The sequence below is a fragment of the Sceloporus occidentalis genome, unplaced genomic scaffold, assembly GCF_023333645.1.
Source record: "Sceloporus occidentalis isolate IW3139 unplaced genomic scaffold, rSceOcc1.0.p SCAF_21, whole genome shotgun sequence".
NCBI classification, from domain to species: Eukaryota; Metazoa; Chordata; class Lepidosauria; order Squamata; family Phrynosomatidae; genus Sceloporus; species Sceloporus occidentalis.
In genome coordinates, this window is record NW_028317001.1 from 4,150,474 (window position 1) to 4,164,977 (window position 14,504).

The window sequence follows — 14,504 nt, forward strand, 5'->3', positions numbered from 1 at the left end:
ATCCCATGATTTCTCAGCACTGGCCACGTTGGTTGGGGCTGAGGGGAGCTGCAGTCCAAAAACACCGGAAAGGGTCCATGCTATCCATCATTGCTTAATGCAAAAATACATATTTCTAAAAGCTCTCTGCATGGAAATCTGGCCCGTCAGGATGAAAGATCTTTGCTTCATCTTTTCTTTACAATGCTAGTGTTTCATTCTGGGGAGAAGCCATCCAATCCTCTTGAGATTGCACCTTCACAGGCTCAAGCGGTATAGTCCAAACCCAGGTTTTATGGGTTCGGCAAGAACTAGGACCTGTTACAGACTGCCAAAATAAAGCTGCTTTGGGTCTCTTTGGAGGTATGCTATTTAAATGTTGCATGCATCCTAAGAATCCGGAAGCTGCACCAAAGCTGGACTCCAGTGCTTAGGAATGGAGTGTGGCTTTGGCGCGACCTCCAGACTCTTAGGACCCATGCATCATTTAAATAGTATACCTCCAAAGAGACCCGAAGCAGCTTTATTTTGGCTGTCTGTAACAGGCCTAGGTTGATGTTCCAGTTTTAAACAGTAACACTCCACCTGGCCATCTCCGCCTTACGCAGATGGTTCAGCATTCAAGGAACTATAACCCTATCATGAATATATTTTTCACATGGCGGCAGTGAAGGGGAAGAACAAGGGAACTGGGATTCAAATCGACGCATACAGCGTCGCAGTAAGAAACGCGCATAGAATAGCGCACCTTTTTTTCTGGAAATGGCGATGCCTTGGAAATCTGAATGTTACTCTGCTGGAAGCTCTGTTTTAAACCTCAAGCGTCTGGAGACGGGATGCTTGGCTGTTTAAATCCAAGTTGATGGAAAGCAGGCTCCTTTTGTTCTAAAAGTACTAGAGGTTATAAAATAAGCTGCTCTCCCTTTTCCTTATTTTATTCTTTTTTAAAAGGAAGTGCCATTTTTCACAATCACACAAAGAAGCCCGCACACGACAACCGCACACGCTGTTCATGAAGGGGACATTTTAAACTGGTGGGGTAGCCTTCTCATTTTCAGGGCTGGTGGAGATGCAGCTTCCTTGATCTTTTTCAAGAGTGAGGAAGAGGAGGGATGTCATACTCTGCTTCTCCATCCTTTCCAATACAAGTTCCTCCTGAACCTTGTTCAAACATTACAATTGGCACCAACGTTAAACCTAGTCTCCTTCTCCCCCAGCTTTGGCAACCGCAGCTGCAAAATCCCCAGGGTTACGTCTGGTATGTTCCCCACCAGCTCCGGCATTATTAAGGATTGCAAGATGGGACATGGTGGCATATGAAGTTTGAGGAGAGGGGATACATCTCTTATTTACAGGTCAACTTTAGCAAATGGAAGAGGGAAGACCATGCTCACAGAGCTCCTGGAGGTTCAAATTGCGGCTTCCTGACCTCAATCCTTTCTCCGTCGGCCGGAGGCATCTCACCTTCGAGATCTCAGCCGCGGCAAAGACAGGACAGTTCTTCCAAGCCACTCTGGAAAAAGCATGATCTGCAACCTGAGACAACATTCGTGACAAATTCAAGTCGAGAAGGCAAATCGGTCCCTCGAGATATGATTGCAACGGACTGTAGATGCCACGTTTCCATGTTAGTGGACTGGCCAGGTTTTATCAGTCTTTAAAAAGCACATCCAAAGTGATGAATGTGTTTTGGGGACACGGCTTGGCACTCCGCAGAGCGCCTTCAAACCGCAGAGTGGATTCACTGCTTCACTAACACACTGGCTTCCATTGCATGCGAATGCGCACACAGCGAATGCGCACACAGATGGAAGGCAGGGACCAAGGGGGATTAAAATACAGAAGGACCACGCTCCCGAAGCATCATGTAGGCTTTCACATCGGCTGCTTATTTTTTGCCTTCCTCATCTAAAAGGGAATAAAACACCAGAAAAAAAGGAGGTAGCCGTTTCATGCCGTCGACAGGACAACACTACAAGTTAATGTTCTTAAATCTTAAGAGAGCGTCCCAAAGGGTTATCCCTGCTCCCTTACTTTCCCTACGAGTACATTTTGTGTTTTAAAAAAGCCACCCAACAACGTTAGAGTACTCTGAGCCAACTATTATGCAGGTTATCTGAAACTTTAAAAAAGACTCGGTCCTTACATCAAACCGGTTTGAAGACCAAAGACAGATAACTGATCAATGTGGGATTATTTGGGGGGTGGCGGTGGTGAGAAGGTTATGTACCACGAGATCCAAACAAAAAGCCATCTTCCCTCATTATAGGAACTGCTATTTAATTGGGGTTATTTTCCTCTTCTTTCTCCTCCTAGTTGTGCTTTCAGATCGCAAGAGGAAAATAAAAACAAAATAAAAACTACACTTAGCTCTTCCGCTCAGATAAAAACCACCTTGGTGTTTTTTCACCCCCTTTTCCCCAGTTGCCAAACTAGAGGCGCAAACTGTCCGCGGGAAGCCAACTCCGTCACTGAAGGACGCAGTACTTCTTGTAATCCGACTCGAAATCTTCATCCATGCTGCTCGTGTCAGCCATGTTCTTGCCCTCTATCTTTGGCAAAAATTGTGCATAGTCGACCTCTTGCTGCTCATAGAAAAGAATGTAGGCAGAGTCCGTGTCAATTTCGTCGGGATGCAATTCCTACAAGCGGAGAGGAGGAGAAAGAAAATGTCCTTGCTTACTAAAATCTCCAAAGCCTTTTCTTTAAAGGTAACTTGTTGCCTCCATCCCCAGATCACTAAAATACTGAGCGCCAGTATGGTGTCAGTGCTGGACTCGACTCTGGGAGACCCAGGATCAAATCCACACTCAGCCATAGAGATCATGAGGTGCCCAGAAATGAATGCAATACTCCAGAGGAGGCCTGACCAGTACAGAATATAGTGGGACTATTACTCCCATTGTCTTGGAAATTAAAGTTGCATTGATTCAGGCTAAAATATTATTTGTCTCCTTTGCCGCAGCATTGCACTACTGAGTCACGTCCAATTTACAACCAACAATAATCCTAAAATATGACCAACAACACTCTGAAGGGTTCTTTGAGGTCTGCACAACTGCTCTATCTCAGGTGGGTATCCAAAAGGGCAGGAATTGATAAAGGAGCCTGTGCCACGCAGAATCACGGCTAGTCAACAGCCGTCTTACCTTACAGCTGCTGTCGTTGTAACAGTACCATTTGTCATTGGGGTTTTTGGCATATGTGACGTAATGGCCTCCTCCCATAATTCCTGAATGGCACTGAAAGAGAAAGGACGTTTGTCATGGCTGAAACAGGATCGGCACCAAGTGCTCTTTTTTCACTTGGCGCATGGCGTCAAACTCATTTTGGCTGCGTTAAGGCAATATGAACCTCTAACTTTCAGTTGGTAACTCCTATGGAGAACCAGCATGATTTAAAGTTTAAGGATTTGTTTAGGACTCCTTGGGACTTTGCTGACAGATGGAAAAGGGCCCCCAGTTCTTCAGTCTTAAGAGATAGGGTTGTTTCAGTCCACCTACCGAAATTGCATATAGGTTGTAGATGGGGTTCACGCAGATCTCTCCTCTTTGGTCTTCCTCCATCTCCTCATCCAGTGGGCCGTCGATGCTCCCGTTGCTGTGAGAGTTCTGCTTGCAAAGATAGCCGTTGGCCAAAGTCATCTCGGCGTCCTGAGCGGCACAGAGCTCGCCCTGGCTGCCCCCCAAGGCCTGCCCTCGGCAGAAGCCCTCTCCTGGCTCCGGAGCAACCTTTGGGTCCGTGTCCATGAGGGTCTCCCGGCTGAGGTCCAAGTTCTCTTTGCTGCTGGAAAGTTTGTTTTTACACAGCTGGGGCAGCCGGAGACGCCCTTTGCTCCGGCCCATAGTCCTCGGGCTTCCAGTCGGACTAATGTTTTTACTGGATGGGCAGCCTGATGCGCACTTCCTCCCGGAAGATGGGGACGCTGGAAAGAGAGCATGAATATCATAATCATAATCTTTATATTTATATCTTACCTTTTCCTCAATTTGGGACTAAGGATGACTTACAAAGCTTCTAAATTTGTATCATTTGGAAATTAAAAAAATGACAACTAGACTCACAGTAAAATTAAAAGCAATTAAAAACAAGACCATTTGAAAATAAAGACGGTAAAACATTCTGCACATGGCACATAAGCCACTTGGGTTTTAAGCCACGCAAGCCCAGAGTTTCCAGTTACCACCTTAGTTGTATTTGCTGGTCCTTGTTCCAGGGAAAGTGAATTCATATTCAAGGGGACTAGTGAGGAAGGTCAAAAAGGGGGGGACAAAATGAACTAAGGCAGCAGTCTTCCCTTCCAGATGTTTTGGATGCTCCCATCAACCTACCTGGAGGAAGATGGGAGTTGCTACCCAATATCTCCAGAGAGCACCAGACTGGGGAAGGCTGAAAAGTGGCTGTGAACATATAACACAAGTAACAAGTGTTGTACAGAGAGAAATGATGAGATACACACAAACATACAAAGGGCAACAGAGTTTCCTCTGAGGAGGAGCTATAAGTACCAATTTATTGGTTTTGGTTCTGGGATGGGCACCTGTCTGAGTTAGGGGTGGCATGCAGAACTTATGGCACTATATAAACATTAACAACAACGGGCACCCAGTGGGCTGTGAAGGGTGCTACCAAGCCCCAAGAGGTCTGAGAGGCAACTGCACCCCATTTTTGGCTCTCTTTAGTCCAGACTGGGCCCTAACATGGCCCCATTGTAAAGGCTATCTGCTCAGTTAACAAAGCCTCTGACAAAGAAGCTCCTTTTTACAAAGTCTTTCTCTACCCAGCCAGCCCTCCTTTTCCTCTGTGTCTAGATTGAAGGTTATTTTTTGGTAGCACTGGCATTCAGAGGATGTTGAAGACAGGCTGGAGAAACACAGACTTTTGGTACTAGGTAGTCTGGCTGCTGTAGACAATGCAATAAAGATTGAACTGGGAAAGAATGGGATTATACTTCCACCAATCGTATGGTAGTCATATGTGCTTCCTTACCGAAGGCAAGGTAAACAGCAGCTGCCTCCGGGACCCTGTCCTGAGCAAGAGAGAACAGCAAAACAGAAAGAAAAATGATACGGCAAGTAAGCCGGCCTCACCAACTTGAATTCATGTGAAAGAAGCACAGATCTGGAAGTCTGACCACTGAAATGGAAATTGTAAGAAAAGTGGAGGCTGCCAAAAGAAACAGTTGCCTCTGGTTGTGTTTTGGAAGAAGTTTTCCAGAGCTCTCTAAAAGGTTCAGAATGTTGTTGTTTACCTATGCAAAGTTGCATATGGTTATAGTTTGGAATAAAAAGTCTGCTGTGGAAGGAAGTTGAACTGCTCTTCTTTTCTGTGGTGTATGGACCCGTCCCTATTCTTTCCCACTTACTTCTGCCTCTGGTTCCAAAGTTTCTGTTAAAGAAGCCATGCCCAGGAACAGGGTGCATATGTTAACTGGGGTATCCCTGTGCAGAGATTGTCACGGAGAACCAGTTACCTGTTTGCTTCCTTCCACCTGGCGCAATGCTCAGGCCCCACGGTCTCTCTCTCTTACCTTTCACATTATTTAAGATGCCAGAAGCGCTGAGGGAGGAGGGACTCCTGGTCAGGGCATCCCCTTCCCCGGACGCAGAAGTGTTTGGTGCCTCCATCCTCCTGCACTCCTCTGGTAAAGCCTGAGGTTCGGAAAGGTCCTCCAGCTGGGGGGTCAGCAGCTTCTGGGGCCAGCAGCTGGGGTCCCTTGGCATCAGGAAGGCACTCGGGTCAAAACTCTCGCGGGGGAACTTGACGATTTTCTGGGATTTTATCCAGCGGCCGTTGACGAACTGGAAGCGCTTCAAGTGGATGATCTGGGGTGAGAGATGAGCCTCAAGTTAGTTGCCTAGCTCCTCTTCCCCTTCATTCTCAATTTATTTCCATTGCTACAAACTACGTTCAAAGTAAAATGTCCCAGTTTCTTGCTCCTCCCTTCCATCCTTTGTCCTCAGCTTACTTCCATTGCTGCAGATGGGTTCAGAGTGCAAAAGTAGTTTGCACTCAATTAAATCAGGAGAGAGGAGAGGAGAAGAGGGGACAAAGTCTTGCCATTCCCAGGAGGCTCAGGTAAAAGCAAACTTCTGCAGCCTCTCCTAGCTTGTATGTCCTTCCTCATTAATAACATTTGCTATCTTGACCCATACTCTAATGTTGCTTGGTCTATGAGTCCCTGTGAAATGGGTAGGTAATTGTGTAGTGTGAAAGGTGTGCCCCAGATGCATTGAGCTACATCTCCCAACATCCACAGCTAGGACAGTAGTTTAGCAAAGCAGTGCCAGCATAACAGGGTAGGCAGTGAGTAGACAGACCAAGCAAAAGGCTGCCAGTTCCAAATGCCAATTTCAAGGGGGACGTAAGTTTTGATATAAGCCCTATTAGGAGCTGCGTTTTGCCTGGCTCAAAAGTCAGACGAAGGATGGCTGTGGCTGCCTACCAGGATAGGGGGAAGCCTCCACAAGTCCAGTTTCTTGGTGGCCAAGCAGTGAGTTTTGCACTTGGAGCAGTAGTACATCTCATCTTCACCCAGCTCTTCCTCGCCAGTGAAAGCCCGCAAGCAGCTGTCCAGGTTGATGGGCTCGGCCTGAGCACGGCGACTTTGCTCGACGCTTCGGTGCTCCTCCGCTATCTAAATGGGTAAAAGAGAGAAAGCAAGGTCAGGAAATGAGCAAAACTTCTAAGCTCTTGCTCCAATCTCCTGCAACCTCTGGCACTTTTGAGTTTGTGAAGCCATCCTGGAGAAATCTTTGAAGAAGTACTAAGGCCTTTTGAAAGCAGCTTCAGAAGGAATTTCAAATCTTCAGGCGCAAGCGGCCTAATGGGACACGACAGCCAGTAAAGCCTTCCGGCTACGAAGCCCAGACAAGGAGCAATGGCTTCTGGCCAAGAAGCCCTGCGCTGTCAGATGAATGTGAAAGTTGCAGCGCCAGGCAGATCTCACCAAATGGCCATCGTTCTTAGAGAAAACCTACAGATAACCCAGCCAAACCTTTCTAAAGGAACTGCATATTATGTATACAGGCAGCCTGAAATTCCATTTTTTATCCAGCATGGGAGAATGTCTGGCAAAGTCTATGTATATTGCTTAAGAATACTCTCATGGAAGCGTGAATTCCTGGTGAGGAATCCTGTCTGAAACTTGGGAGTGTTGCTGCCAACCCGTGTCAACAATACTAAGCAAGTTAACAGTTGTAACAGAGGACCAACGAAACCGAAGACTCAGAAATTAAATGCTTCTCAAAAGGCAACTGGGATAAATACAGGCTGAAATAAATGCAGAGGGAAGAAGTTGCGGATTGTCTTTCTTTTTTTCAGAACGATCCTTACCCGTTCCTGCGATGTCTGGTAGCGGAGATGAAGTGCCGTGGGATCCCAGTCGACGGCAAGGTTGGCGTTGCCCATGTAAGCTCTTTCTTCTGTGCAGTCGATTTTACAGCCGTGGCAAAACCTATGCAGGGAGAGGAAGATGTAAAGATGGGCAACCATTTATCGGGACGCTGCAACAGAACATTGTTGATGCTTTTTATCAAAAACAGGAGTGAGCTGTCACCAATTTTTTGCCTTTGGACGTGGGCACAAAAATGGGTCCCTTTTGGTCCAGGGCCACCCTTGGTATATAATCATAGATTCAAGAGAGTTGGAAGGGGCCATCAGGTGCTCAACCTGATGCTCAATGCAGGATTTCCAGCTAAAGCATCCCCTGTAAGGAGCTGTCCGGATCGTTTTTGAAGACGTCGAGAGAAAGAGACTGGGAAGTACTGGGAAGAGCAGCTTACCGGTACCACGGGCACCAGGCGCAGGAATTGCCATCCTTCTGAACCACACGTAAAGTGAAGGGGTACTGGTACCCCAAGCTGTCGTCACTGGAAAACACACAAACAACAGGCATTTGTTTTTTTAAACACGTGAAGTCTAAACTGAATGGTATACAGCCAGGCTATCTGAAAGATCTTATTGTTCCGTAAGATCTTCAGGGGATCTTCCCGCTGCCTTCGCCGGAATGAGAATGCAGAAAAAGGCCTTTGCACACATTGGAACCTATTCTTCTTTGCTTTCCCTTCAGGTTCAGATCCTTCTTGTCCACCAAGCCTTTGGAAAGTGATTTCAGCAACAACAACAAAGGTGTTTTTTTAAATGACGTTGTACTATTAGGTACCAGATCCCATCTGATCTTGGAAGCTAAGTTAGTTCAACTTTGGTTAATACTTGGTGGGGAGACTGCCAAGGAATCCCAGATGCTAGAGGCTATATTTCAGCAGAAGGAACTGGAAAAGTCACCTCTGAGTATTCCCCTACTAAGAAAACCCTGTGAAATTCATGGGGTTGCCATAAACTGACAAGCAACTTGAAGGCAAACACACATGGAAACTCACTGGATGACCTTAGAATTCAAAGATATAATCTGCAAAATCAGTATGTAAAGAGATTGTGTAGCACCTTTGAGACTAACTGAAAGAACGAAGTTGGCAGCATGAGCTTTCGTAGGCTAAAGTCTGCTACCTCAGATGCATATGATAGAGTCCAAATTTGATGAAAGCTCATGTTGCCAGCTTGATGACCTTACGCAAGCTATTCACTCAGCCTCAGAGGAAGACAAAAGGCCTGTGATAAAGTTCGCCTTAGGGTTGCCATAAGGGGCACCATGGTTATTAAACTCACCAGTCCTGAGCGTGGTTACTGGCCTCTTGGGGAGGAAGGGGGCTGGCAAGGCGGGACACCTGGATCCAGACAGCATCGTACAAGTCTTTCTTCCGCGTGTGAATGGTGCATGGAACGATCAGCGGCATCCCAAAGAGGCTGGGACGATTCTTCTGAGACGAAAGGAAGTACATTTCCGTCCGCATCTATATCCGGTTTTAAAGAGAGAAAAGGAACACAAGCTTTAATTTATTTTAAAGAGATCAAGAGCAACACAAAGTGTTATTAAAACTGTATCTGTGTTGTCGTTCTGCCAAGGCCAATGCTGGTTCCTCACTAACCATTTTCCGGTGGACCGCAATGATGTAGCCAGTGAAAGGGCTGTCCAAAGGCGAGTTCACGTGGCCGTTTGGCATCGCGTTGGAGAGGCCATTTTCCATCCTGCACGGCACCACTGTGTTTGGCATCCCATTTGGGATCAGGGTGGACCGGGGAAGGTCCCCGTTCATCAGCCCGCTGATCATCCCGTTGGCCGACGGTCCGCTGCAAACCTCTAAACCCCAAGGTAAATACATGGGTAAGACATACAGTAATTACTACATAAATGACTTCTGAGTTAATGTAACAGTAGGATGAAGATATCCACAAGTGAGTAGTGGTAGGATGATGGAATTCTGGAAGTTGTCGCCTCCCCCCGACTCATCCCAAAAGATTTTTGAAGCTATGGTCTTAATAGTGATACTCCATCCGATACTCCGTTCTGTCTCACCACCATATTCAGTTCATTCTCTCTCTGTCTTCTCCTCTCTCTCATCCTACTTTCATGGAGGGACATCCCTGGCATTGTGAATTCGGAGGCTTTCACGGCCGGCATCCATCGTTTTTTTTGTGGGGGTTTTGGACTATGTGGTTGTGTTTTAGAAGAGTTCATTCCTGATGTTTCGCCGGCATCTGTGGCTGGCGTCTTCAGAGACTGCAAGCTCCGAAGATGCCAGACACGGAAGCCGGCAAAACACCAGGAATAAACTCTTCTAGAACACGGCCGCATAGCCCAAAAAACCCTATCTCTGGCATTCCTTAACTTCTACAGCTTTGGTGGGCCACAGCAGCTTCCCCTACTTGGAATCCTTGAGCTTTGCTGGTATATCAAGAGTCCCCCCCCCCCTACAAGGATAGCTTCAAATTATTATACCTGTTTGGATGGGACTTGAAGAAGCTGAAGTGGGGGATCCAGGGATGGGGATCTCGAACGCACACAGAGAGGAGCTGGTACAATGCCGGACCTTCTGGTTGTCTTGAGGAAAGTTCTTTGGAAAGCGAATGAGAGAAAAAGAGAGAAAGAGAATGAATATTATGGAGCACTTTCTCAAGCTATACTTCTGGTCGATCACAGTCACCCTAAAAACCAGCAATGCCTAATCATTAGTGATTCCTAGTCAAGGCTATAATTCAGAGAGAAGCATATTAAGTGGGGTTCTTTCCCCCACACTTTGTCAATGCCCCACATGATATCCTTGGGAGATGTGCTAAAGTCAAAGGCCCTCCTCTCAGTCCCACTACCTTCACAAGATCCCTTGTGCCCCAACTATGCAAAACTCATGGAGGTTATGGCCCTCAGTGGCTACTCATCACAGGGATGAGATAACACCACCAGGATCAGAGGAAGGTGACTGAAGGGGACTTTCCTCTAGCAGAAATGACACCATCCCTGGTGAACCAAGGATCCAACTTTATTTATGCATTTCTGCCTCCTACCCTGACAGACCAGAATCTAAAGAGCCCTGAACCACGAACCTGTACATACTAATATAGTTTGCCAAGGCTGCCAAGTCACTACTGTAGATGTAGGGGTTTTGACTATAGCCTAACCTATATAAGCAGCCATAGCCAAAGCACTGTCACCTTGATGTTCGAGCTGTGGACCTCCGCGAGGAGGATCTGCTCCGGCTTCAACGCGCACAAGTCACTGAGGTGCTTTTTCAAACCTGTGTACTTTTCATCCATGTTGAGCCTCAAACCATATCGGACAGGCGTCGTGCCATCTAGCTTAGTGACTAGGAAAACACAAGTGAAAAGAAGACAAGGCAACGCATACGTATTACTTGTCTGTTTTATATCGCATCCTTTCTTCCAAATTTTGGACTCAAAGCATTTATATCGTCTTCTACAGCAGAAAAACTCTCAGCAATGGGGTGAGCAAAGAATACTAATGTATGAATGCTCCATGATGTCTCTGAACCATTAAAGAAAGTAAAGGTCTGTTACAGACTGCCAAAATAAAGCTGCTTCGGGTCTCTTTGGAGGTATGCTATTTAAATGATGCATGCATCCTAAGTATCCGGAAGCTGCACCAAAGCTGCACTCCAGTGCTTAGGAACGGAGTGTGGCTTTGGCGCAACCTCCGGACTCTTAGGACCCATGCATCATTTAAATAGCATGCAACCAAAGAGACCTGAAGCAGCTTTATTTTGGCAGTCTGTAACAGGCCAAAGTTTCCTAATAAGTGAAAGGGTGATTCGAGTATTCTCATTACTCACCTATAATTTCTATATGCATGTAGCTGTCCATCGGCAGGGGTAAAGATAAAAAATTGAAAGGGTCGAAGCGCACGCTGATGTGGCCACAGGTCTTGCATTTGACCTGTGACCTCAGCTGCCCATGGAACAAGTCCACCACAATCGAGCGGTTCCTCCTCAGATGATTTTCCCAGGCCTGAAAGGAGAAGAAACTTTTAGCTTCCTTCATTTTTAACTGTCATTGTTTTAACTTCTTTTTAAATTCTATGTTCCAGTTGTGGGAAGAACTGGCCGTAGCGATTTCCGGAAAAGACCAAGGTTCAGAGACGCTGCATGGTATAGCTTTGCAAACACTCACCTCCGCGGCCACCTCCCAGTCCGGCCGCCCGTCGCTGTCCTTCAGTTCTACGTAGGGCTTTTCATGAACTCTGTTCAGATCCTCATGGAGGCCATCCAGAAGAAAAGCCAGGAGCTCCTGCGAGTCTTGCTGTTGGAAGCCATTAAACCGGGGAGCATATTTTGCTATTGTCCACTGCAACAAAGCAAACACACGCATGATTGGTTTGAGAAGGGCCCTTCCAATGTTTCAGGAGCAAAGTCTTCATGATACAAACAGTAACACACACACAGGGCCATATCCAGTGCGAAAAGCAGCAGGGAGAGGCAAGACAAAGGCCTTCCTTGAGACTGTATCACTTCAAGTTTATGGATGTCTCTCTTGTGTCTCCTATCCTTTCCAATAAATATCTTCCTGCAGCAAATGGAAAAACTAGCATCATCAGGAAAACATCAACAGCCTATTTTTCTTCCCTGAAGGCTAAACGTCTGCATCCATCCAGCTATTCTTCCTCTGTTCCCTCCGAAGGGGACCAAACACATGGTAGTACATTTCAGAAAGTGGTACAGACCAGGAAGGACTGGCGCATGTTCCTTTTGCTTCTAGTGTGAAATGTGCTTCGCTTAAACATGTTTTGACATTTGCATTACAGTGCTACTGACATTCAGGACGCTAGAGTCCAAAGTTTTTCTGATCAAAGGCTCTGCAAATGAATGGCCTGTTACAGACTGCCAAAATAAAGCAGCTTCAGGTCTCTGTGGAGGTATGCTGTTTAAATGATGCGTGCATCCTAAGAATCCGGAAGCTACACCAAAGCTGCACTCCGGTGCTTAGGAATGGAGGGTGGCTTTGGCGTGACCTCCGGACTCTTAGGACCCATGCATCATTTAAATAGCATACCTCCAAAGAGACCCGAAGCAGCTTTATTTTGGCAGTCTGTAACAGGCCAATGTGAGACTCAGTTTATTCTTACCCGCAATTTTAAAGGAGCCACATTCTTTTGCGTCCCGCTCCACAGCTCTTGGATCAAGTCCCCGTAGCATTTGGCCATGTGCCCTTTCATTCCTATCGGATTTGTCCTGGAATGTACAAGAGCATTGGTTATTCTCCATTGCATTCTCGAAACAAAGGAACCAAAAGTAACAACGACCGCTCCATACATTCCATAGATTGAAGTGATACAACTTGGGACTAGAATTCAGAGGCATAGCTGTGTTAGTCTGGAATATCCATTGCAGTTCCTTAGATTTACTGATCCAGTTTCATGATATTTCTGCCTCTGATACCAAATTTTCTGTCCAAGAAAGAAGGACCAGGAACACATCTACTTTGCTAACTGGGGTATACCTACTATTTATTTGCTTCCTGGAAACTCTCCAGCGGCTGGCTGCCAACCCCTTATGGACAGGTACCTATCCCTGGAGTAACCTTGCTCTCATCCTCAGGGTTTCAAAGCGTCCCGAAGGAAAGTTACCTGTTGAGCTCATACAGATGTCTGCCTGAGATGAAATACTGGGTGAGGGGCTGTGTGTTACTGACACACTGGATGCTGGAATTCATGAAGCAGGTGTTCCCCAGGTTGCTCAGGCCAGTGGCACCCTTTTCCGTAGGGACTAGAAAGGAGGAAAGGAATATTAGGACAGTGATATATCTTTTGGTGCACAATACTCATGTTGTTGCCATTAGGAGCCTTCAAGTCATCTCCAACATATGCTGACTTTACCAAAATCAACAACAAAGGGCAAAGAAGAGATGCAAACGTAAAAGCATCTGACTTCCCACAGTAATGCCACACTGAGTGGGAAAGAAATGCTGACCTATTGCAATAGCAAGTACATTTCTATACCACTTATCAGTGCACTTAAGCACTCCCTAAGCAGTTTACAATGTGTGTAAGCTAACCCAACAAGCTGGAAATGAAAACAGACAGTTCACTGACTTTCAGAACTGTAGGACAAAGGAGTTCTGGTTCTGGATTCTCCTATGGGGACCCTCATGATGACCGCCTGCATGTCAAAATTTACCACTGTTGTACTGGATTTGTGTTTGACGGGTGCTGAACTGTGGTAAACAATCACTTACCTTTGTGCCGGTCTATTTTACTGCTGTTTGCTATAAAGGACATTTCCTCAGGCCAACTCATGTCTTTGTTCCGAACTGCAAAAACAGAAAACAACTTAGCTGATGACCATGCCATTGGAACTAGGATGCACAAACGTTTATGGAAGGAGAGAGTTTATCAGCGGACTCCAGATCTTGAACATCCACTGTTTCTCAGCTTTTCCATTCTATAGATATTTTGGACTTCAACTCCCCAAGCCCCTGACTATTGGCTGCGGGTTTTGGGAAATTAAATCCAAATGATCTGGAAGGCCAACAAAGATTCAGAACAAAGGATTCAAATGCTGCACAGGCCTCAAGAATTTTACAGTCAGCGTCAAAGGTCCTTCATTTCTCATACCTTCTATAATTAAGTGTTGCTCATCTTGGATGTTCAGGTACTCCAGAGTGTGATCCTCATCATCCAGAAGAGTAAGGTAGTTCTGTAAAGAGGAAGAACGTTTTTGGACTGCAACCCTCATAAATCCCTCACTAAGGGCTATGCTGACTTGGGTTGATGGGAGTTTTAGGCCATGATGATGATGGAAGACCACACATGCCGACCCTCCTTTGTACAGACCGCTCTGGTCTCAGAACAGATGTAGTCTGAACCCTGGAAACAGTGCTCTTACCTCGCTATTGTACAGCCACAAGCGCATGTCCTCTTCTTTTATCCGTAGCCGCTGAGACAGATATTCGTGGATCGTCTTGATCGTGTGCATGCGACTAAAGCAACCGGTGTAGGCCAAGACCCTCTTCAAGGGCGCGCTGGGCGAGGGGACGGTCCCTGTGTCCGCAAGGGAATGCAAAGCGGATTCGTATATGGGGCAACGGAAACATGAAAAAGATACCCAATGGAATAGTATTCTGCTTCGCTCGGAGCAAAGACAAGGCTGCTCGCTTGAGCTGACATGGGTTGTTTTGGG

General features: G+C 46.3%; 1 protein-coding gene across 3 annotated transcripts in view; it reads right to left on the minus strand.

Annotated features, from left to right (window-relative positions):
• Positions 1 to 344: 344 nt before the first annotated feature.
• Positions 345 to 14,504, minus strand: part of USP32 (ubiquitin specific peptidase 32) — a 66,381-nt gene continuing 52,221 nt past the window's right edge. For all 3 annotated transcript variants that reach the window (XM_089484418.1, XM_089484417.1, XM_089484420.1), the window contains 18 exons: positions 14,211 to 14,365; positions 13,940 to 14,021; positions 13,561 to 13,635; positions 12,953 to 13,091; positions 12,452 to 12,557; positions 11,500 to 11,673; positions 11,163 to 11,337; positions 10,528 to 10,679; positions 9,818 to 9,932; positions 8,967 to 9,178; positions 8,647 to 8,831; positions 7,764 to 7,850; positions 7,315 to 7,435; positions 6,425 to 6,616; positions 5,510 to 5,804; positions 3,483 to 3,904; positions 3,129 to 3,221; positions 345 to 2,621 (listed from right to left, as the gene is read on the minus strand). In XM_089484418.1, coding sequence (XP_089340544.1) covers positions 2,448 to 2,621; positions 3,129 to 3,221; positions 3,483 to 3,904; positions 5,510 to 5,804; positions 6,425 to 6,616; positions 7,315 to 7,435; positions 7,764 to 7,850; positions 8,647 to 8,831; positions 8,967 to 9,178; positions 9,818 to 9,932; positions 10,528 to 10,679; positions 11,163 to 11,337; positions 11,500 to 11,673; positions 12,452 to 12,557; positions 12,953 to 13,091; positions 13,561 to 13,635; positions 13,940 to 14,021; positions 14,211 to 14,365 — 2,954 coding nt within the window. In that variant the 3' untranslated portion in view covers positions 345 to 2,447. The remainder of the gene's footprint in view (positions 2,622 to 3,128; positions 3,222 to 3,482; positions 3,905 to 5,509; positions 5,805 to 6,424; positions 6,617 to 7,314; positions 7,436 to 7,763; positions 7,851 to 8,646; positions 8,832 to 8,966; positions 9,179 to 9,817; positions 9,933 to 10,527; positions 10,680 to 11,162; positions 11,338 to 11,499; positions 11,674 to 12,451; positions 12,558 to 12,952; positions 13,092 to 13,560; positions 13,636 to 13,939; positions 14,022 to 14,210; positions 14,366 to 14,504) is intronic.